The sequence below is a fragment of the Rutidosis leptorrhynchoides genome, chromosome 1 (genome assembly GCF_046630445.1).
Source record: "Rutidosis leptorrhynchoides isolate AG116_Rl617_1_P2 chromosome 1, CSIRO_AGI_Rlap_v1, whole genome shotgun sequence".
In the NCBI taxonomy this organism is placed as follows: domain Eukaryota; kingdom Viridiplantae; phylum Streptophyta; class Magnoliopsida; order Asterales; family Asteraceae; genus Rutidosis; species Rutidosis leptorrhynchoides.
This window is the reverse complement of record NC_092333.1, coordinates 26063693-26089811: the sequence shown is the minus strand read 5'-3', so window position 1 is coordinate 26089811 and position 26119 is coordinate 26063693. Positions and strand designations below refer to the sequence as shown.

General features: G+C 33.7%; 1 protein-coding gene across 3 annotated transcripts; it reads right to left on the bottom strand.

Annotated features, from left to right (window-relative positions):
• Positions 1–12943: 12943 nt before the first annotated feature.
• LOC139857895 (uncharacterized) lies at positions 12944–18532 on the bottom strand. Of its 3 annotated transcripts, XM_071846760.1 has the most exons (4): positions 18447–18532; positions 17822–17905; positions 17217–17321; positions 12944–15817 (listed from the first exon to the last, which is right to left on the bottom strand). In XM_071846760.1, exon 4 carries the CDS (start codon positions 15723–15725, stop codon positions 13302–13304), a length of 2424 nt encoding a protein of 807 aa, XP_071702861.1. In that variant the 5' UTR covers positions 15726–15817; positions 17217–17321; positions 17822–17905; positions 18447–18532; the 3' UTR covers positions 12944–13301. The 3 variants fall into 3 exon arrangements, with proteins under 3 accessions (XP_071702861.1, XP_071702850.1, XP_071702855.1); XM_071846749.1 differs by lacking the exon at positions 17217–17321; XM_071846754.1 differs by lacking the exons at positions 17217–17321; positions 18447–18532 and adding an exon at positions 18400–18411.
• Positions 18533–26119: the final 7587 nt, after the last annotated feature.

Sequence of the window (26119 nt, the reverse complement as noted above, 5' to 3'; positions counted from 1 at the left end):
TTTTACAGATGACATAACACCACATTTATAATTATTCCCCTCAAGAATAAAATCAAATTAATGTATTTTTATGGTCACTAAATCTTCAAACTTTCGGTGGCTCGGTGCCAACCCTTAATTCCCCAACAAAACGCCACTAAATGATTTATAAACATTATTGATATAATAACAGTCCCACATAGTGACCATACAATCTCTGTAATCAAGTTTGTAGATTCTTAGACTGCACGATTTTGCGTAATCATTTTTCTTCTCACTTAATATATAGTATTAAAAATTAAAAAAACTACTTTGTATTAAACACCCACTACACTTTGAAAACACTATTATTATTTATTAGTGTACATTTTTATATGAGCGTTAAATCATCATCACATCTATCACACTCACTACCACACTGTTCCAACGTATCGTGCAAATAAAATGCTAATCTTTAGTATTTCAGTTTGAGATATGAAGATTATATACCCCATATTAGTTTTAATTTTTTTTTTTGGCGAAAAAGACTAGAAGTTTATAACGACGAGGCAATTCATCAAAAAAAATGAATCCCCAAGAACTTACAAACCAAGCTAACCAGCGAGCTCAAAAACAACTAACAACCTAAACGAACTCACAAACGAAATACACTACAAACTACAAATTAAACATATTAGAAAGAAAACGAACTAAAGCTAAACAAAACCAAAGATGGAAACCAAACAAACAGAAAGTGGAAGAAGAATCCATCTATGGCTTAAAACCAAAAGAAGGATAAGGGTGGAAACTTGTAACAACCCGACTTCATAAACTCAAAACGCGTACCAAAAAAAAAAATTTGTATGTCAGTGCATCTGGACGGCGTCCAGCTCAGAAAGGTGGGACGGCGTCCAACCTTTGGGGACGGCGTCCAGCTCAAGCAACTGGGACGGCGTCCAAGCAATCGGGACGGCGTCCCAATAGCCTTCCAGCTACTGATCACGGGTCCAACTCACACGAGCGGAAAACCCGCTTCCCGACACTTTCAAACGAGAACCTTTTTACCACAAGTCAAATATAAGTGAAACTAAGAGATTTTCATCATCAAATCAAGTTTTACATCATCGAGCCCACATCGCCCATTTTACGAGTTTCGTTCAAAAATAAAAGTTTCGACCCAATATAAGTTTAAGTTCCAAACGACACTAGAGCATGGTGTTTGGGGTTAAACTACCCAATCTCGGTCGAACTCCAAAAGCTAACACCCAAAAGCATCCCCTAACAAAACAAGCGGGAGATCACTAATCCAATTGAACGCTCTTACCCTTGTCAACGCCCGAGCCTATAAAAAAAGTAAACAACGAGAGGGTAAGCAAAGCTTAGTGAATGCAATAATTATACGAATACATATATAATTATACCTACTTGCATACACTTACACAACCGCAAACATGCTAGCAAACAACATTAGCTTATCGTCGCAATAACAAGCTATAATTCGCCAATACCCCCAAGCTAGCATAACAACCGCATATAAATATAACTCGAATAATATAACATGCTTACAACACAAATAACCATGGTTAACCAATAGTACAAGGGAACGGCGCTCGCGAAAACGTCATCGGTGTTCGTAACATCCGTTAGGGCACTTAACACCTCGCACCACTAACCCCTAGGGTGGCACCTTAACACCTCGGCACATCACCCCGAGTGGCATCTTAACACCTCGATGCAACACTCATTATTTTACGGAGTGGTGTCTTAACACCTCGACACTACACTCCTAGGTGGCATCTTAACACCTCGATGCTACACCCGAGTGGCATCTTAATACCTCGATGCTACACTCTTCACGTGAAACGTGGTGTCTTAACACCTCGACACTACACCTTTCACGCTACAACAAATAGATACATTATATACATACGCATATAATTATTCCACTCACCTCAAAGTCTTCGTGTGAGATAACCGAACTTGCAATGTCAATGTAACGTACCTATTACATTTTAGCACATAATCAATTCACAACTCAAGTCGGTCAAGTAACTCACTCAACAATCTAGAGTCTTTTGACCCTAAGTGCAATCCCGACCCATTTTGCACCTTTAACCCTAATAATGGTTAACTTCACCAAAAACCCTAACTTTAGCCAATTAAGGTATTAACACACTTTTAACCACAAAGTTAACTCATTTTCATACATGCAAGACAACCTAGGTCATCAAAGACCCATTTGACCCATTTCTAGGTCAACACACCCATTTGGGTCACCCACAACCCAAATCACACCCACTAACATTAACTATAAGTGTATTAGTATTTACTTAGGTCTTTAAGACCCATTTACATCATTTACCCTTTCAAAACCCTAGGTTAGTCACCATTTGGGTCTTCATGACCCAAACTTACCCAAAACCCCAAATTACTCACAAATAGGTTTTATGTGCAATACTAACCCAAACCCTAACCCTTAAACACATTAAACTAAGGTAATCAAGTTTAGGGCTTACCACAACAATCAAAACGAAGCTAACGAGGAGATGAACAACTTTAATGCTCGAGCTAAAACCCGAAACAAGCTTATTCTTCTCCGATTTGAGCTTTCTCACACTTGAATCACACTCTCTCACTAGGATTTAAGTGGATGAAGTTTGGTGGTTAGGAATGGAGTAATGAGGCTCAACCAAACTGATCTAGGGCCTTTAATTCGTCCACCAAGTGAAATTACCAATTTATCCATCTAAGATATTTAAAAGCAAAAAGACATGCCTGCCAGCCATTCTGGACGGCGTCCCAAAATCTTGGACGGCGTCCAGGTCTTCGATCTGGGACGGCGTCCCCAATTGTTGGACGGCGTCCAGGTATTCAAACTGGGACGGCGTCCCAAATGTTTGGACGGCGTCCCAAATGTTTGGACGGCGTCCAAACCCAAAAAGAAAACAGGATCTTACAAAACTACATCAAGCGTCCTTAATAAATTCGGAGAACTTGTTCATTTCTTCACCTTGAACTTGTTGTTTTCTCTTTGACTTCGTAACTTTAGCTTGTTTTATTGGCAAATCATCGGAGTTAATAGGGACGGCATGTGCACTCTCAGCTACCATGTTGTCCATCATTTCGTTGAAAGCCTTGTAAGGATTTGAAATAGAAGCCACGACATCCACAACCACACCCTCAGTATCAATACTCTTACCCTTATCAAATTTAGAGGCAACAGTATTGAAGTCAATCGGACACTCGTTGGCACAAATAACTACCTCATTCTACGATTCCAAGGAAACAAAATTACCAAAAACTGACGAAGAAGATGAACCTATACGAACAATACTAGGAGCTACCTCTTCGATCTCATTCACAAGAAAATCTTCTGAATCAATAACCAGTGTACAAATAGGCATACTACAATCAACATATTTTGAAATACTTTAATCTTTCTATTGAAATATGGGTACTCTTCTTAGACCAAAATTAATGGTGAATGTGTGATAGGGGGTTGTTGTGGGGTATATTAATGATGTGTCAAATGTGAAGAAAAAAGGCTTGTAACGGGTGATGTGTTAGGAATTCGGTAGGCCCTAACAAGACCGGTGATTCATGCAAACCACCAAACCCACAAACGACAAATGATTAATAAAGCTAGAACGATAAATAAAAAATGATAAACGACACAGGGTATTTAACGTGGTTATATCCCAACTCCAAAACACGGAGAAGGGTTTACTCCACGGGCCCAAACCAGAGATTTTCTTCTATTATTTTCGTGCACACATTACAATGAGGCTAGGGGTTACAATTTATAGGAAGAGTTAAACTTGTCCACCAAGTTAAACTTGTCCTTCAAGCAAAAGACATTCCATAAATATCTATCACTTGCTCCATACTCCATTCCTACTAGAAGATTTAATTAAGGCAACAGAATCTCTACGACTTGTTCACCAAGTCAAGCTCCCTACAACTTGTTCACCAAGTCAAGTTCTCTACGACTTGTTCACCAAGTCAAGCTCTCTACGACTTGTTCACCAAGTCAAGCCTTGTTCCTTTGATCAAACTCTTCACATATTCAACAATCTCCCACTTGAAGACTTTGAGCAAACTCTTCACTACTCAACAATCTCCCACTTGAAGATTTTGAACAAACCCGAACATTAATCTCCATTCCATCCAAGAAAGTCAAACCATCATTATACCGACAAACTCCATTTGGGACACGCACACTCATCACATACGTCGAATGAGTAGACTTTCGATACAAGGTCTTCAACACTACTTCTCGGAACTAGAAACCAATAACCGCCTCAACTGTCAATGTTGTTCAAACACCCACAGCAACTCCCGATCTCCTCTCAGCTACGACTTTGATACCGCCGGAATCAAACATCCAGGTCACGCCGCTCTTCCACACCAGAGGGAAGGAAGTCTTTCGGCATCAAAACCGTTAAGCTTCAACCCGATCTCCAGTTACTATCATGGTGCATCTCGATTTTTTTGCACCACCATCTTTTTACACAAGAAAATCAATTGAAGTATGCAACTCTTCAATTATAGGATTCTTCATGAGACTACACTGCCTTACCGATCACTCTAGACATGTCCAATCCCGAACACACATGTCAATGATCACCCTCGTACAGGATTTCCGTCTATCTATGATTTTCTTTCCCAGCAATCAGAAAATCCAACAGACGTCCTCGTAGACTCTTCATCAAGGCTCTAGTGAGAACACAAAACTTTAAAATCTACACCTTTGAACTTCTACCGCTTTCGCGCTGGTACACTGACCCACCTCATAGTTATGAATTTCACAAACCCCATCTTCTCATCCCAAGCACGTTCCCAATGTACGAGTAAGAAATAGAACCGCGGCTACTCGAGAAGAATCTAGTTCGTTCCAACGGTCAGTTGCAAATCTATTTGCCATTCGAGGGTATGTTTGCAGCATCCAAGTACCCTAGTGTTATACGCACTAATCATGTGAATACCAGAGACCCACGTTGCATAATCGTCTCCATAACTCCCATTAGTCGTCAAACTCCCACTAGTTCAGTACTTTCGTCGGTTACCAAACTCCCATCGAATTTTCGTCACCCTCTAGAAAGCTCAAATTCCAGGACTTACAAGATTATCCACTTTCTCCATCACCCAAAGATTCCTAATTGGTCACTTCGAAGAAACCCAACTTACTTTGTTGTACCATTGTCAACCAAACCCAAAGCGTCAGTCAAACGCGTCCTATACGACAACTTCGTCAACCAATTTCCTTAGTGAGAGAATATCACACCCCCAAATAGGGCCTGGGGTATTTGTGACTAATTATATCAAATCGCAGTTGTATAAACGAAAACGACTCTACATGAGACGTTTTGTTGAGTTTTGCAGCGGAAGATAAATGTCTTTAATTGATATGATATGTAATGAAGACTCCAAGCATAGCAAGCAATCATCATCAAAGCAGTAGATATATAGCGGAAGCAATACTTAAGTACCTGAGAATAAACATGCTTAAAAAGGTCAACACGAGGTTGAGTGAGTTCATAGGTTTGTCATAAATAATGATTTCAGTAATAGTGTTAGACCACAAGATTTGTTTTCATAAGTAGATCACTCAGATCCAGTCAAGTTGATCTCCCGCAGGATCAAAAAGTTATGACAGTGCGTGATATTTAGACTAAACGTTGTTTGCCCCGTGACAAGTTGTTCTGTCCTTGTCGTTTAATTTCATTATCAAGTAATACAAAGACTTAGTCAAATGTATCGGGGACGTTACTCCCGATAGGCCTATCCCCAATAATTAAGAATGCCGCAGCAATTAAAAATATCACTGTAGGGACTTAGTCGGACATAGCCGGGTACAGCATAGTTTAACAGTTGGTACTGATATTTAGACTAGACTTTCAAGTTTACCCCGTACAAGTTATCATTTATACTTGTCGGTTGGGGACTTGCTGGTCATAGCCCAACATATCACAGTTTAATAGTTGGTACTGATATTTAGACTAGACTTTCAAGTTTGCCCCGTACAAGTTATCGTTTATACTTGTCGGTTGGGGACTTGCTGGTCATAGCCCAACATATCACAGTTTAATAGTTGATACGTGTAAAACAGTTATAAAAGTTGCGCATGTATTCTCAGCCCAAAAATATATAAAAAGGGAGCAGATGAACTCACGAAAAATCAATTTTAGTATTTGTATTCATTTCATAAAAACAGTTATAAAAGTAGCGCATGTATTCTCAGCCCAAAAATATAGATAAAAAGGGAGCTATGAAAACTCACGAAAAATAAATTTTAGTATTTGTATTCATTTCATAAAAACAGTTATAAAAGTAGCGCATGTATTCTCAGCCCAAAAATATAGATAAAAAGGGAGCTATGAAAACTCACATTAAATAGCAGTTGAAGTATTCCACGCAAGAAGGAAAGTAAAGCAAGTAAGTGATCTGGATATCAACTTTGAGGTATAACGTTTGATTAGTTAATGTCTAACTTGACATAAAGTATGTTTATTAATATAGCAACTATATTGACAGTGACGGTTTTCGAGAAAAGTTCCTATTTCTCAAAAGTTTCTATTTTTGGAAACCTACTATTTATGAAAAACTTCCACTTATAGTAAGCTTCTAGTTTAAGAATGTTCGGGTTATAATTCTTAACAAAGATGTTATACAATCTCGCCCAAACTTCGTCGCTAACATGCAAGTCACTCGAATGATCTATTGTTACCGAGCGGCCCAGGATCTCTTGACCAGAATCTAAGTCTTGGCATTCGAGATCCACAAGCGTCCCATAATGGTAACAAGGATCACCCTAGGCCACAAGTAGCGGTGATGTTTGTAGTCTTTGTACGCTATCTTTAATTATAACCTTCACGTTAGGTGCGTATATACATATATATTCATTAATTCGATTTTAATTATAACTCCTATATATTAATTCATAAAAATACTTTTATAATTTTTAGTAACATATATTACTAATTATAACATGTTATTTATTTTAATTTTAATTGCATATAATTTATAACATTATTTACATGTTTCGGTAAAAAATAATAATAAATCGAAGTAAATAGTAAAAAGTAAAAAGTAAAAAGTAAAAAGTAAGAAAAGAATACTTACTAGTAGTAATTCTTCAAAGAGAGAATGAGAGAAATTTTGGTGTGAGTTTGAATGAGAAATGAGGGGTATTTATACTTGAAAAAATTAGATAAAAAGAATAAAATAATTAAAAGAAAAAGAAATATTTTAATTTTTAATGGGATTTTAAAATTCAAAAGTACTAAATGTTAGGTCATGGAATAATGCACAAAATAAAATAATAAAAGTAATTTTCCATTATAATTTTTAATTAAAAAGTAATTTATTTATTTATTTATTTATTTTATTAAAAAAATCATTTATTTTAAGGATTTTTTTTATATATATATTTTTTTAAAATAAACAAATTGATTTACTACTTTTCCAAGAATATTTGTCAATATATTTTTTTTATTCATAATAACAATACTGATAATAAAGATATTAATTATTGATATCTTGTTTAAAAAGGATATTAATAATAATAATATTAATATATCAAATTAAAGCGTAATTATTTACAAATAATTGTTCGTGAATCGTCGGAATTAGTCGAGGTTAAATGAAATCATATAAAGATTTTTGTTTAAATTTTGCCGAAAATTTACGGGTTGTCACAGAGAAGCTCTAACTCTGCCCACATATTCCAAATACCCTGGAATATTCGACGAATACATTGGTCGACCCGTTCAAATAATCTGATGTTGGACTTTGGTTTGCAATCCATCAAACCTCCCCTCAAACCTAAGTTCAACTAGGCATTCCTCCAATGATAGTCAAGATCCAACCTTCTTTAGCACCTCCCGCAACCTCGGAACACAACTTGAATGGGACCACATCAAGTCTACTTACGGTACAAGGCTCTAAGATCAACACATCCGCTGAGGGTGCACAACCGCGTGTGCCAACTAAGGGGTTAAGCCAACCGTTGACATGCTGCAAATGTCACGTTGCGCTATCCACACATCCAGACTACAACCTGCGAGTATCCAACCTTCTCGATAACTCCTACTTTCGATTTGTCCCAGTGTTTGCTACCTTACCGCCAAAACTAGAGAGAAACCACCTTTTAAGCACACATTTGTTTCTACCCCATATCCGATGTATGACTTTTGTTTGCACCATAACAAACCTCCCCTCAAACCCAAATCCATATGGGCCTCCCTTCCAACGATACTTAGGACCCAACCTTTACCGTCGCCAAACGGAACTCTCAAACTGTCTGTGTGCGGACCAGTGAGATTTCGATACAAGACTTCAGGATCAACTCAAGGTTACCAAGGGAACGCACACGCGTTGAGAGGTGCGGCCACAGCGCCGTCCATCACATCTGGAATATATTTTGGCTCCCGTAACAAAGCTACATCTCAGAAAAATCACAGCCTTTATCGCCCGAAGATTCTCAAAACAAATCGTCTCGCCACTCGCAACATCAAAACCGGAACTCTCTCATAAAACTACTGCAACTTTAAAAAAATCGTATCTCAAGATCCAAAGGTCCGATCATCATCAAAATTTTATCACTCGTAGATCATTACCTATGAAACGTACAGTCCAAGTTTCAAGTGGATCCAACGGTAGAAGAACCCTCTATGAATTTTCTCTTACAGAAGCTCTAAACCCGAATGACTGCAACTTCGAAAAAACATAACTCAAGATCTAACGGTCCGATCACTGTCAAATTTTGACCACGACTAGATATACGAGTCTAACATCTACAGTAAAATTTTCAAGGAGATCCGACGATTACCGAACCCGTAGTAATTTTTCTCCTCTAACAGCTCTGAAACAAAATAGGTTAAACCTAAACAGCAGCAGCTTCGAAAAATTATATCTCGAGATCTAACGGTTCGCTCTTCCTCAAATTTTTACAGATACTACAGCTATGACTCCAGCACCTTCGGTAAAAATTTCAAACAGATCCAACGGCTAACGAACCTGCAGTAATTTTTCTTCTCCAGCTGCGAAGTAGAATCCGAATTTTGAAAAGTTCATCATTCCCTCGAACGGGACCGCAAGGAATGATAACTTAGATCCGATACCCGGATCTTCCCGAAAATCTCTTCTAGTATCTTCTGCAACAAGACCTTCTCTAGATCTTGACACAAGTTGCAAGACACACAACCCTGTCGTTTGATCTAACCTTGATGAAAATCCGAATCATCAAACGAATCGAATATCTTGCTTTCAAATCGCCATCGTGCCCGTTTTTGAACCTTAAAGCTCATGATACCACTTGTTAGGAATTCGGTAGGCCCTAACAAGACCGGTGATTCATGCAAACCACCAAACCCACAAACGACAAACGATTAATAAAGCTAGAACGATAAATAAAAAATGATAAACGACACAGGGTATTTAACGTGGTTATATCCCAACTCCAAAACACGGAGAAGAGTTTACTCCACGGGCGCAAATCAGAGATTTTCTTCTATTATTTTCGTGCACACATTACAATGAGGCTAGGGGTTACAATTTATAGGAAGAGTTAAACTTGTCCACCAAGTTAAACTTGTCCTTCAAGCAAAAGACATTCCATAAATATCTATTACTTGCTCCATACTTCATTCCTACTAGAGGATTTAATTAAGACAACAGAATCTCTACGACTTGTTCACCAAGTCAAGCTCCCTACGACTTGTTCACCAAGTCAAGCTCTCTACGACTTGTTCACCAAGTCAAGCCTTGTTCCTTTGATCAAACTCTTCACATATTCAACAATCTCCCACTTGAAGACTTTGAGCAAACTCTTCACTACTCAACATGATGGAGTGTGATAAGGAGTAGGTCTCACACTTTATTTAATCTGATTAGTCAATAATATATCCCATGAATTCCGATAGGTCGATTCATTTCTCACGCCAAAAAACCTTCCAATGCACGCCAACAAAATTTTTGGGCATCACGCCACGTTAATGGTGTGATGGGTGGCGCTATGGTGGTGTCACAATGCTTGATCACGCCACGGTTAACTAAGGTCTTATGATAATGCTACAGAACCTATACTCCGTAATACGGAGTATATAATATAATATTCATGATAATTCTATTTCTATTATTGGCAACAACAACAAAAAATCGTACTTGAAACCCGATAAACGTGGACTTATTATGTGGGCTGGTGAAGTTAAAGCCCAAAATTGGACAATACAACTAATGGGTTTAGTAATCTTGTACTCCCTCTAAACCAAAATAGTATTCAGAGTTATTACTTCCTCGGTTCCAGCCACAAGGGTACACATTTCTCATTTGGGATGTACCATTTCAAATGTCCACTTTGTATTTCAATCAATAAGAAGGAGTTATTCTGGAGCGAGAAAATTTCTAATTTGTGGAGAATAGAGTTAATGTGATTTTCTAAAATTGTATGCAAAAAGTAAGTGGACACTTGTAATGAGACGGAGTGAGTATTTGTTTTTGTTCTAGACATTCCTTTTTGGGTACGAATAGCGATTACAATTCCATTGTGTGGGTTTGCGTTATAACAGTCCAACGACAAAAAATAAGACATCCATGTATGTATATCGATGTCTGCAACTTTATGTATACAATAGTATCTACGTTAAAAAACCCACAATATCTTTTTTTTTATATGTATAATAAATATGTATTTTCGCAACAAAAAAAATAATAATAAAAAAAATAAATAAATAAACTATATCTACGTTAAAAAAAATACTTAATAGGTATTCTATAATCTTAAAATAGAATAGAATAGAATAGAATCTCAACTAGAAAATTCTAGTGACAACTTTCTAGAGACATTTCCTTATAATACTAAAGGAGACCGGGTTTTTGTTCGTTTAATAAACCCAAAACGACTTCCAAAATCAAACATAAAAGGCCTTCAAAGTTTGACCACGTTACATTTCTAACCCCCAAACAAGGGGGCAAAAGGTAAATTAAACGAACTTTAATAAAAATTCTTAAATAAACTCCACCAAAATTATAAGTTAATTTCCTTGTAATACTAAAGGAGACCGGATTTTTGGTCGTTTAATAAACCCAAAAAACGACATCCAAAATCAAGGGTATGTTTGGGAGCGAGCTTTTTGAAGCTTTTAGGAACTTTTAGCTTTTAGTTTGTAAGAAAAAGCTCCTGTAAATTAAATAGCTCTGTTTGGCTCAACCAACTTAAAAGCTCTTAATGGGTTGAAAAAGCTAGAAAACAAAACGCTAAATGAGATAGCGTTTGAAATTAACAAGAGCTTTTGCTATTTTGATTACTTAAATGCCCTTATAAAATATTAGGAATTATTTTACGTAAATCAAACAGAATTTGAAAGCATCCATTAGTACCCACTTTTTGATGCTATAAAATATATTATTTTCATCCTGTACCATCATCTATCGTCCATATTTGTATATATTAAAGATATTATTTTTATTTTGTACCGTCATACATTTGTACTAGTTTTTATGTTTTACAATACGTAATTTTTATGTTTTCCAATATGTTTTTAATTCGTGAAATCACTTATTTCTGTTATGTTAATATTATTTAGAGTACATATGAATCATATTGACTTTGTTTGTTTAAATGTTATATAACTTGTGATGATCAGAGATTACATTTTCTTGTGAATTTTGAATTATGTTTTTTTTACTCTTGTCTATTTTGTCATTTTACTATTTTTTAACAGCTCCAGTTACACTGTCAAACATTTAAATATATTTAAAAAGCTGCTGCTAACAGCTTTCGGCTATCATGTAACAGCTAACAGCTACTAGTTTTCATCTACCAGCTAATTTTGCCAAACATGCCCCAAATAAAAAAAGTCCCAAACTTTGACCATCTTACATTTCTAACCTCCAAACAAGGGGGTAAAAAGTAAATTCCATAACCTTTAATAAAAATTCTTGAATAAACTCCACCAAAATTTTTAATAGGACGTATCTTCTCGATCGCCATACGTTAAATTTTTTCGACATTACCGTTCAACTCGAAATAATTTTACGAACACAACGCAACTAACAATACGCGAAACGGACATATTTTAAAAACCGCTAAATACTTCTGGATACCTTTCATACATATACATACACGTATAATAAACAACCCAAACTAACTACATCATATCGATGGCTCCGTTCCCTTTGTTTAGGCAATCTTCGTGTCGTCAAAAACGCGCAAACCATTATGTATACTAGGTACTAACCACGTGTATTCAAATACACCGGTAGTAGCGCGTTTTTAATTCTGTAAATACATAACGCTACGTTAAATATGAATATTCAATCCCCGAAAAGCCCCGCCGCATCGCGTGGGCCACTTTTTCTAGTTATTTTTAAATGGAATCTCAACAGAACATATATTTTACAATTTTACTTTAATCGTTAAAGCATCTCCAATTGCAAGGGCTTTTTACAAAGTTTGTTACAAAAATTTATGTTTGTAGTCTTACCATGACATAAATTCACTGAAAATCATGCGTATGCTTTTTATGAAAGAAAAAAAATAAAGCTATCTAAATATTTTGTGACAACAAAAAGATCTTACCATGACATAAAAACCCCCAATTTGTAGATAGACTTTAAATTTTTAGGCAACCAAACAACAGCAATAATGGAATTGATACCCATTTGCATTTCAAACATTATCAAAAACGTCGTAACAAACTGAAGTGATTCCAGGTAGCAAACCAAACGACTTTTAAAATAAACACAAAATTCTGGATTAAAACGAAAATAGCGTTTGGCTCACAGAATCCAATGGAATTCCGGCGGAATTGAAATTGAATTTTGACACGACTCCGTGAGCCAAACGAGCCTTCAAAAATTACATGTGAAAGTTGGCCACCCTGGTAGTAGCAGATTTGACAACACATTAAGCGATCATAAACGTTAAGTCACAAAAACTCGAACTGATATAAAATACCTAACTGTAAACAGACGAGGTCTCTAAATTTCTCTGATATATTTGGAGAACAAATTATACATCTCTATGTGAACAAAGTTCTGAAAACGAAATTAACTAAGATATAAAATCACTGTGTAAGTAAGCCTAAACTTCCTTTTGCCAATTAATCTCATGAATAAGATTACACATGCTTTCCGACACCCCCCGCTAGACCAACAAATCGCTAAACGTCTTCTTTTATTTGATCGAATTGAACTGTACTAACACTACAGTAACACCCCTCCAACTAAAAGTTAACACCTTGCCTACTCTATATAACTATAATAAGGCTATAAATAAAAATAGACATAAACAGGGAGCCAGATCAAGATGTTGAATTATAATAATAATAACAGACCTTCTTCTATTGCCATGGCGGTTGTTGATGCTTGTAGTTTATCGGGAATAACTCCCAACCGCTCTCTGGTTCTTCACGTTTCCCACCGATAACAGAACTCGAAGACGCTTGATTATGGTTAAAAAACTGTCTCAACCCCCCGTTATTCTCCCGGTTTCCCATTTCGGTCAAGAAACCTGAGTTGAGATCGAAGTTACTACGTGACGTGCCTGCACCGTTCGAACCAGATGGTCCACTGGTTCCAGCCATATTGAAGATTAAGGGTTGCGTTTGTTGAGATAACGCAGGAGGCATTGATGGTAAAATAGGGGATCCTCTTGTATCTACCATATATGGGATTGGTGCACCGGGTGGTGCGTACATGGGTCCCATCGCATAACCATTGGGCCCGTAACCATAACCAGGTAGATTAGGATAAGTCATTGAAGATCCGAGCGGTAAACTGGACCCGGGTCGACCCAAACTGAAATCAACTGAAGGTTCTAGAATCCTTCCATTAGGCTGAGTAAAAGGAGGAATAATATCCTTGCGGTTTACCTCAACTTGAGTACCAAAAATGGAAATAACAGGTTCGTCTCGTTTATTGTTAAATAACTTACCAAGAAACGAATTCTTCAGTGAAGCATTATTTGGATTCGAACTAGTAAAGTGGTTGTTTAAATTCAAATCGATGTTCCTAAAAGAAGGATGCATCGAAGATGCTGACGTGGATACACACGGACTCTGGGGCCCGTTTTGTCTTACACGTTTCCAATCCAACGAAATGGGGCCCACGTCACCATCACCGACACTATTAAGGTCCAAATTCAGTCTTGGAGGTTCTTCAACTTTTTCTCGAGATAAGAAGTCTTCCATTTTAATATCTTCGCTGACCTCAGCAACGTTCAGATCGAACTCCAAAAGGTTCAACCGCTGGTTCGAGTTGGTGTCAGGGACCGGTCTAAAAGCACTAGTGGCGGCTGAACCTTTCCAACCAAGCGAACCCTCAAATTGCAAGGGAGCAAAACGTGGTCCATCGGCTGCAGCCGGTCTAGAAGCCGAAACAACCGAGATCGGGGTCGTAACCGTATCAATCACACTCTCGGTTTCTTCTGAAGAAAATTCTTGATTCAAATCAAACCCAGAAAACCCCTTTTCAGCATTATGGCCCGACTCTTGTCTCGTCTCGGATATTTGTACAGCTGGAATATCAGTTTCGGGTTTAGGTTCGGGTCCAGATGAAACCTCGTTACCTAATCCACCTTGTTGATTTTCATTTGTAGATGTACTACTGCAAGTTTGATCCTGGGAATCAATTTCTTGTTCGACTTCAATAGCAACTTGTCTAGCAAGCTCTAGTGGGTCCACCATCCCACAATCGAGTTCCATATCAGTCGGCCGATTGCTAATCAAATCACCATCTCGAACATTCACCATCATATTAGACAAACATGAACGTTCAACGTCGTTATTTTCAGCTTCATCACCTTCGTCATCTTCTGTATCTGATGTCGTTTTAGGGTTCATAGCACCAGGTGTTTCCCACAAACCACCACCACTAGAATCACCAGTTCCGCTAGTCGTATTGACTTCCGTTACGGTATTCTGACAGCCTGGTGAATGCGATTTCCCACCATCCACCATATCTTCATCTTTAACAATAGCGTCTTCCATAATTTCAGACTCTAAAGCTTGGTCAACATCGGTACTTGAAGTCAACGTTTTGTGTTCTAACAAGTTCACCTCCCGTTTCTCCTTCGCATCTTCCAAATCATTAGGAACATCATTCGTTAAAGGAGTATTTTCTAATTTAGGTTCGTCCTTTTCGGCCTTAATCGTATCCATATCAGATTCCATACCTATTTCCTGTACTGGTATTTCTTCTTTATCCGTTTCTTGATGAACGTCATCGGAGTATACGGGTGTCATCTTTTGATCTCCAGTTTGTTCCGCATTTTTTTCGTTATCAACTGAAGAACATTCTATTTCATCCCCAGGTGCCTGACACGGTGGGGTCCACTTATCACAGAGAGCTTTAGCTTTTTCCTGAACCACAAAACTACGATGACTACAAAGATCGTTAACAGATTTCCCAAATCCTGAATTCACGGACCCATGACGGTCCACATGCAGCTTCTCTATCGCGCGCAACAACGCAATGATTAATTCTTCCAAACCATCATTTTCACTATCATTCACAAAATTTTGAGCATCGTTAAGCCATTTATTAATGAACTTGAGTCCATCTAATTGGATGAAAAGATCAAGGCATTCTTTATTCTCGGTGGCTGCAATAGTGTTTGCAACAGCAGACCATTGTCCCGATGCTTCGTTAACATTTTTCAAAGTCTCTTTCGTGTTCTGTATAACGTTGAGGAGGTCTGTAACTCTGGATGGATTCGTGAGCCCATCTTTTAACTCGATTAAGGTAAAGAAGTCCTTAAGTGTCATATTGCTTAACCAAACAGGTTAGCGTGTTCAAAATTGAGCAAAAAGGGGATCATGCTAGTATACCATCCGCTAAACTACTTCATCGAAGTACCCTGTGAATATAGAAGATTTAATGAATATCAGCAGTAGACAAATGTGCACACACATGGGTATATATCTACATACATATATAAACATGAATGTAGACAAACGTGTAGTACAACTTATCATCTACACAGATGAAGGCCTACTCAAGTACTCAAGTCTATTCAAAACTAGCTATCCTCGTAACTACAAAGATGTCGAAGGCAGAGATTTTTGTCAAGTGCAAGATTAACTAACTATTATGGATTGGTGTATGTTGAGTTAGCAACAATGATCTGTTTTTCATTAAATGAGCCAAAAACAGGTTAAAAGAATAAAAATAAAGTATTCAAGTTGTTATCTTTAAACAAAGCAATGTATACATGAGAAATGATGTAGGACATGATATGATTCGTTTACAAACCTGTGTAAACTGGAATTAATTCACAAACGCGAATCACCAAACTATAAACTTCAAGAATCTTGAAGAGTATAAGAAAACAAGAAAAATTTATCAACTTGAATTGAATATAATAGAAATAAATGAATAAAAACCTAAGATATTATCCATATATATAGACCTATAAATCTTAATCCTACATAAGCTCTGATTAAGTTTCCTAATAAACAATTAGAAGATATTTTCCTAATTTGAAACCTTCTGGCAAATTAGTTGTTCCTCAAGTAATCTCATCCAATTCCTTGCGCATCAAGTTTTATCATGTTCCGTAGAGAGTAATAAACCATGGATGTTTTAGAGATGACACTGTAAACGGCTGATTCATCAAGAAACCATAAAATCTTGTTGCTACTTTATATAAATGAGGCGGTTCTATATATAAACAAACTTCAAGTATAATAGGTTCTTACTCCTTATATTTAATGCATAGAGCTGTCACTTTCAATCTGTTTACTTATATATTAGTTGACTTGAGTTATCTATTATCTCTAACAGGTCTGAAGGATTGTTGAAGGAAATGGGTCGAACTTATTGAAAAACAACGGATGTGTTTAATGCATAAGATCCCCTAAAACTGCTTTTTAAGCAGAGCCTATATCACATAATTTAACTGCAAGTAAACTACATAAAATAATCTCCTAACAGATTGAGCCAATCTTTTACGACGAGTACTTAAAACTTTTTCCTGAATTTTGATCAGAGAAAGAAGTAAAGCAAAAAACATAGTTCATAAAAATAAATTGTACTTGTAGTATTATAGTCTCATATAATAGCAAGAAAAACATAATAGCAAGAAAAACATAACCCACTAGAAACCAAAATTAAAGTGTTTTATAAGATGATATGCGAAAGTATTAATATTCGACAATTTCATAGTGAAAATCTATTAGAATAAAAATAAGAACCATGCAACCTTATAAACATTGGAGTATTAAATATGTCACTAAATTACCCTTTACGCACTTTACCTCAATCAACGTGCATTTCTTTCTTTTATTCCCAACATCTTTTACACCTACTTTGCAGTAATCGCAGTGAAGTAGTACCAAAAATTCTTTTGACAAGTGACTGAACTGTTAAAAACAATTTTTTCGGGTCAACGTAAGCATATTATGAATAAATAACTTTCTAAGTGATTAACTAATTCAAACCATCCAAATTACAATGTCATCATTGTACAATTAATAATGATTATAACCATCAGTACTAATACTTAATAATTTCACTTTGTTTGGTAATTTCAAACATTCAATTTGCTATAGCAGCTGTGAGTAAATATTTATCAAGATCACGTAACTCTTTCAAAGGTTATACCAAACTTCACGCTTGCTTCATGGCACATGCATAGCAAAGTGCCTCACATTATATTTTCATAGGGCTTACAACCGCATAAAAGAGTAAACATTAACAAAAGTATATCGACAACACCTGCAAATGCTCTAACCGATATGACTTTCTCCCGGATGACCCAACGGTACAAAACGTAAACACCGATTGCAAATTTTAGGGGAAAATAACTACAGATAACTCTGTTACAAAAAGACATAAACTTGCGAACAAAAAGAAACCTTACCGTATAAGTCAGGTTTCTCCCTTGATCAAACTTGGCTTGTACAACAGCTACAGCCCCCAGATCACAGTCACAATTTAAACAATCCTGTAATCACATTACAATCACAAATACAATAAATAAATAAAAATAAACAAATAAACAAATAAGTTATAAAACAGAATCTTCACATACAAAACCCTAAATCAAAATTATAATTATAACTATACTTATAATTATAATTAAACCCTAACAACTTAAACTTTAAACTTAAATTCATCAACTGCATATAAAACCCTAAGTTACAACTTCAATTACCATAATTGATTAACTAATCATCTATACATCTATTACATAAAAAACACAAATTCTACCAGATTTCGCTTTAGCTACCAAAATTAAATTAAACCTTAACACAAATAACACAATTAAATTCGTATACATCTTTAAATATACACACGTTTTTAATTATTAATTCGTATTCATATGCCATAACAAATAACAATTCATAATTAATACAACAATTTTTGTTCAAATTGAAATTGAATTGTATCAAGAAACAAACACAATAAACGTTTAAAACTTTTAATTTCGTTATGTACAGCGTGTTTTTGTCTGTCAGAATAGTGAAAGTAGCAGATTCTTGTACCTGTATTTAATGTTAATAATATAAGCAGTATCAGCATATCTATTGGTGAACAAAAGAGAGATCGATCGATTGATCGAACGTTCCTTTCTTGCTTTGCTCTTGGGAGCACCTATTGTCTCAAGAATTTTTATTTACATTACCGACCCTAATCTTTTAGTTTATGTACTTTGTACCCCTGGATTACTCATCACTTAGTATTTAAATTTTTTTGTTAAGCATTAAATAATTATTACTAGTGAAATGACCCGTGAAATCAAGGGTTTGTTTAAACGAAACAATTTAATAACATGTTTTAGGTATTAAGTGAATATAATACTAAAGTTATTTATTTTAATGACCCGTTTGACTAAGAAATATTGTCTTTGTTTTTACAAATATATAAAGACATGTATTTTCGCTTACATATGTAACGTAATTAATTTCATAAAAAGAATTCATATTTGGATATTAATAATATAATAATTATAATTATAATTATTATATTAAAAGTAAATAATAATAATAAAGTTCTCTCAAAGTTGAGTATTTATATTTTTAATAATAATTATTATTATTAGTAATAATAAATGTCTTTTAAATTTTTTTAGAAAAATAAAATTACAATTTGGAAGAGATTAATATTTCCTATTATAAAAGATTTCGTATTATTTTTTTAATTAAATTAATATATAATTATGACATCATTATTATGAAAATTAAAAAGTAATTAACTTAATGATAACATCATCATTTTAGAGCTTTATATGACTATATAGATGTCTACGGAAATTGTTGGATTATGGAGTTTAAGTTTTTAAATAACTAACTTTAATTTAAATTTTTAAAGTTATCAAGAATGTTAGGAGTTACTAACGGAGCCAGAAGCCACATACCCAATCATATTCATATCACGTGTTAGAAGAAAACTCCAGATTAACTGTTCCGAATGCATAAACTAGAGAAACTATCATATAAAAAACTCTAAATTAACTAACCATAAAACACAATTTGTGATGATTCCCCGTAAATTTGATCTCTCAATCCCATGAAATCCGAATAACATGAGATATCACTGCTCTGTAAACGCAAGTGATAAATTTTACAAAAGTTATTTCAAACATTTTTCATATAACAATCACAAACTATATAAATATTTATATTAGATATAATATTGTCTTGGTAAGGGATAATATCTACGAAAAATTGATGATGACATACCTATATTTTAGGATATTTCAATTTGTGTAATACATAACTTATATAGTTATATGTGTAATTCAAAATTCTAAGGTACGTCTTTAATAAGTTATAGAAAATAATGATATGAACATTATCATCAATCAAAATATATTTGACCAATATACAACGAAAAAGGACTACTATGGTTAAAACGAAATCGTCAACATATTGTAGTTAAAAAATTTATTAGATTATTTAATCAATCTAAAAGGCAAAGTTAATTCTATTTTGATAACGTTGTGTCAAATATATATGAAGTACATACAAATTATATTATAGAATTTAAGTTTGTAGCAAACAACATTTAGGGACGTACATCTAGTAATAAATATTTGATGAAATCGTGTGAAAGGATATTAAAATGGACCATCGCATAGCATATTTGTACAACTAGTAAATATAGTGTTGAGAATTCATGAGATATAGTTTCGAAGTTTTAATTGTAGTATTAATGTACATTACCTAATAAGTTATCAATGTTTTGTCAGCTTTTGAACCACTCGAGTTTCTGTACTTTTTTGTAAACTATATACACGGAAATTAATTGATTATTGTTATAAAAGTTAAATTGGATGTTATTTTTATTATTATTATAGATATTGTATAGTAGATTTTTTGAGTATAAATATGTGTGTTATGAGTTTATAAAACACACACTAAATATATTCTCTCATATTCTCTCATATTCTCTCATATTCTCTCTATATACTTATTAGTAGTCTACAGTCAAGAACTAGGCCACTAAAGGTAGTTATAAGCCTACAAAATTATAACACGTTATCAGCACGAAGTGCTCCGTATAATCAAGGTTTATCTAAGCAAGCACACGTCACTAATCAAGGTAAGAAATTATCTAACTTTTATTAACTTCACTAACATTTATATTTATGTTATTTAAGTTATATATGGTCGGTTATACCGCCTGAATTATATTTCTGTAATCTAACTTTTATTAACTTCACTAACATTTATATTTATGTTATTTAAGTTATATATGGTCGGTTATACCGCCTGAATTATATTTCTGTAATCTAACTTTTATTAACTTCACTAACATTTATATTTATGTTATTTAAGTTATATATGGTCGGTTATACCGCCTGAATTATATTTCTGTAATCTAACTTTTATTAACTTCACTAACATTTATATTTATGTTATTTAAGTTATATATGGTCGGTTATACCGCCTGAATTATATTTTCTGTAATCTAACTCTTATTAACTTCACTAACATTTATATTTATGTTAATAAGACCTCATGATTGTACGCAACACGTCATTTGACAACACGGTACTTTATGTACGCAACACGTCATTTGACAACACGGTACCATGGGTCGAGATTAATTCCGATCAATACGAATACGATGGGGTCTTTATATGTTATCTAAGATTTATGATTACGTATGCAATTAATCATTATTTATTTCATGCATACTAATGTTTATTCTTAAATTTATAATCTTAAAAGTTAAAATAAGAAAAGGTAGTTTGTATTTTTATTAAAAGTAAATCTTAAAAGTTAAAATAAGAAAAAGTAGTTTGTATTTTTATTAAAAGTAAATCTTAAAAGTTAAAATAAGAAAAGTAGTTTGTATTTTTATTAAAAGTAAATCTTAAAAGTTAAAATAAAAAAAGTAGTTTGTATTTTTATTAAAAGTAATCTTAAAAGTTAAAATAAGAAAAAGTAGTTTGTATTTTTATTAAAATTAAATCTTAAAAGTTAAAAAAAAAAGTAGTTTGTATTTTATTAAAAGTAAATCTTAAAAGTTAAAATAGAAAAACTAGTTTGTATTTTTATTAAAAGTAAATCTTAAAAGTTAAAATAAGAAAGGAACATAAGTTCCGAATATATTCCTTTTTTTTTGTTAACTGAATATGTAAACGATTAGTCAGCCTATAAAATTGGTATAATATGATTTATATTTTATTTGATAATATGAAGCATGTTATGAAATCAAAAGTTGTGTATACCAAAACTCTACCTAAGTTGTTGAATATATTTTATTATTATAATATATATGTAGTCGTAAACTGGATATTTCTCGTTTGAGTTATTAACACATTAGATCTATGAAGTAATTAAATAGTTGTGAATATTATTTTATTTCAAAAAGAAGAAAATATATATATATATATATATATATATATATATATATATATATATATATATATATATATATATATATATATATATATATATATATATATTGCAATACTATGATCTGCTACTCTCATGTTATCATATTGTGGTATACTGTTTTAACTTGTATGATTGTATAAACCGACTACATATGAGCATGTTATAGAACATATTTGTGTCTAGTTATCTTCGGATAGAATAACTATTTTTGAGTCTTATGCATGATGAATATAATCATTGATTTACGTTTTGTATTGACTAGGAATATTCTATTTATGGAATGAATATTGATGAATCGTAATCATGATTTTTTAAGACAAAGTATACTTGGTGTATTTGATGTATGCATCAAGTAATTTTATACTTATATATGTATATATGTATATATGTATATATTGTGATTATATATGCTACATGGTTATGGTTGCTACCTTGTAAGTTTTTAATTGGTCTAACATGAAACTTGGAAAAAGTGGTTATATTAATATCATGACCTATGCTATTATTAATCTAATTGATTAATAAGTTAGTGGATTAGATTGGTATATTATTTTGTGATCGGTGTACTCTTTTAAACTCTCGCCATATACATGATTATATGTGCTATACACTGATGCAATTTGATTTTTTTTTTTAATCATGATAAATTGCATGTTGGATTATTTTAATATTTAATGCATAATTGATAATCATCATGATCTTTTAAGATTAGAAATATATTTGATCTGTACATAAATTAGTTGTATACTTAATATGCATATATTTCAAGTGAATATAATTCACAGACCTTTGATATATTAGATCGATTTACATGGTAATTTAATATTTGAAATGTTACCTTATATTTGATATATATTATTTTATGCAAAAAAATAATAAAATAAATAAATTATGTGGAGTCCAGTTTTATGATGATTAATTGGGCTTATCATGACTATTGCTACTAGGTTACTAGTACGATTGTTGAGTCACTTTCTAATGCGGTTCTTTCTCAGATTGTAACTTGTTTGCAGATAATGGTAACATACACACTATGATCAAATCTAAGAAATATTTCATTGATTTAAATCAAATGAAGGAATTATAAATACTATATCAGGTCTTGCAAACTTGATATAAGGAACGGAAAAGGCAAAAATTCATATTACCAAATGGTAAAAATTTTCTGATAAACAATGCCTTGTTTTCTCAAAATCAAAGAGAAATTAATTGAGTTTCTCTGATAAATATATATATATCATAATGGATATGATTATCAGTAAATGATAACAGATAATGAGAAATATCTATGTAGCACCGAAAAGCGCATATGATGAAAAGCGCGTATATGATTAAAAGCGCATATGATAAAAAGCGCATATGATGAAAAACGCATATGATGAAAAGCGCAGCGCATATGATTAAAAGTGCATATGGTGATTAATGAAAAGCACATTGAGAAAGAATCACCAATATTTCTTGAAAGAATTCAAGGGAATATATATGGACCAATTCATCCATCATGTGGACCATTTTGATATTTCATGATTCTAATAGACGCATCTAGCGGATGGTCTCATGTTTGTGTGTTATCAAGCCGTAATATGGCATTTGCAAAGTTTCTTGCACAAATTATTAAATTGAGAACACATTATTCTGATTACACCATTAAAAGGATGAGACTTGATAATGTTGGTGAGTTAACATCTCAAGTATTGAATGATTATTATATGTCTACAGGGATTGTTGTTGAACATCCAGTTACTCATGTGCATACACAAAATTGGTTTAGCTAAATCAATAGATAAACGCTTGCAGCTAATAACTAGACAATTGGAAATGAGTACAAAACTCTCAATATTTATATGGGGACATGTAAAATTACATGATGTGACATTAATTCACATTAAACCAAGTGCAAGTCATAAATATTCTCCATTACCAACTTAATTTTGGTCGAGAGCCAAATATTTTCCATCTTAGAACATTTGGTTGTGCAGTGTATTTTTAATTGCACCACCACAATAAATGATTCCTCAAAGAAGGATGGAAATATGTGTTGGATATGAAACATCTTCAATCATAAGATATATTGAACCCATGACGGGTGATGTTTTACAGCACATTTTGCTGATTGTCACTTTAATGAAACATTGTTCCCTATATTAGGGGGAGCAATGAAAAATAAATAAAAAGATGCTTCATTATGTGAACATCAATTAAGGTATATAGAACTCGCACAAAAGAATGCGAAACGAAAGTTCAAAAATAATGCATATGCAAGAACTTGCAAATTAATTACTTTATGCATTTAAAGATACAAAAAGAGTGACTAAATCATATATACCAGCAGTAAATGCTTAAGCTAGAATTGAAATTCCAAAAGCTGGCAATAATGTCACTCATGAGTCTTCGCCACGTCTGAAACGTGGAAGACAAATTGGTTCAAAAGATAAAAATCCTAGAAAAGAAAAATCAGCTGATAATGAGGTAAAAAAAAGTGTTCAAGAAGAACCACAAATCAATATTCCTTCTGCAGAGGATATTGGTAAATGTAAATACATAAATTGCAATAAATTATGCAATATTATGGAACCGAAATGAAATGAAAAATCTTGATGAGATATTTTCATATAATGTTACAATGACATCATGAATAAAGATGATGATCTGGAACCAAAATCTATCATTGAATATCAAAATAGACATGATTGAGCTCAACAGAAAGGAGCAATACGAGCTGAATTAGAATCACTCAATAAAAGAAAAGTTTTCGGATCAATCGTTATCACTTTTAAAGATGTGAAACGTATGGGATATAAATGAATTTTTATCCGAAAAAGAAATGTGCAAATGAAGATACAAGGCAAAACTAGACTTGTAACTCAAGGTTTCCCACAAAGACCAGAAATGAATTATGAGGAAAACTTATCCTTATGTAATGGATACAATTACTTATTAGATACTTAATCAACCTGGTAGTTACTTAAATGCATCTCATAGATGTTGTTACTACTTATCTATATGGATCACTTGATAGTGATATATATGAATATACCTGAAGGGTTTAAGGTATCAGAAACATCTAACGCAAAACCTAAAGAAATGTATTCCATTGAATCACAAAGATTTTTATATGGGTTGATACAATAGTATAACGGATTAAGTGATTACTTGATAAGAAAAATGTATACATATAAACTTATTTGCACATGTGTTTTAATTATGAAAACAATGACCAGATATATATCGTAGTTATTTATGTCAATGGTCTTAATATCATAGGTACAAATAAAGAGATCCATGAAGCCATTCAACTTCTAAAGAAAGAATTTGAAATGAAAGATCTCGGAAAAACCAAGTATTGCCTTGGTTTACAAATTGAACATATGCCTAATGGTTTACTTGTACATCAAACAACATATTCTGAAAAGATTTTAAAACGTTTTAATATGGACAAGGCAAAACCATTAAGTACTCCTATGGTTGTTAGATCACTTAATGTTGACACTGATCCATTTCGTCCCTGTGAAGATCATGAAGATATCCTAGGACCAGAAGTACCATATCTTAGTGCAATTGGAGCTCTTATGTATCTTACAAATTGTACAAGACCTGACATTTCTTTTGCAGTTAATTTGTTGGCAAGGTTCAGCTCAGCTCCTACCAAAAGACACTGGAATGGGATCAAACACGTATTTCGATACCTTCGAGGAACTACTGATTTAGGATTATTTTATTCTAACGAATCGAAACAAGATTTGGTTGGTTATGCAGATGCAGGTTATTTATCTGATCCACATAAAACTAAATATCAAAATGGATATGTATTCCTAAATGGAGGTACCGCAATATCATGGCGTTCTCAAAAACAAACACTTGTTGCAACATCATCAAATCATGCCGAAGTGATTGCATTACATGAAGCTACTCGGGAATGTTTTTGATTGAGATCAATGACACAACTCATTACTGATTCTTGTGGACTAGAACGCGATAAAAGTCCAACAACTATCTATGAAGATAATGTAGCTTGCATAACACAGATGAAAGAAGGGTATATCAAAAGTGACCGAACAAAACACATACCTCCTAGATTCTTCTCATACACTCAAAATCTCATTAAGGACAACCAGATTGAAATGAGATATATTCAGTCCAGCAAAAACTCCGCTGACCTTTTCACCAAAGCACTTCCAACTGCTATTTTCAGAACACACATTCATAATATTGGCATGGGGCATGTTCAGAAGATGTAACAATTCAGGCGTTGCCTACTTAGGGGGAGTCAACTCTATGCTGCACTCTTTTTCCCTTAGCTAAAGTTTTAT

Bases quoted from the DNA above. Each gene is read 5' to 3' on its own strand.
- LOC139857895 (XM_071846760.1), bottom strand. From the start codon at position 15,725: ATGACACTTAAGGACTTCTTTACCTTAATCGAGTTAAAAGATGGGCTC.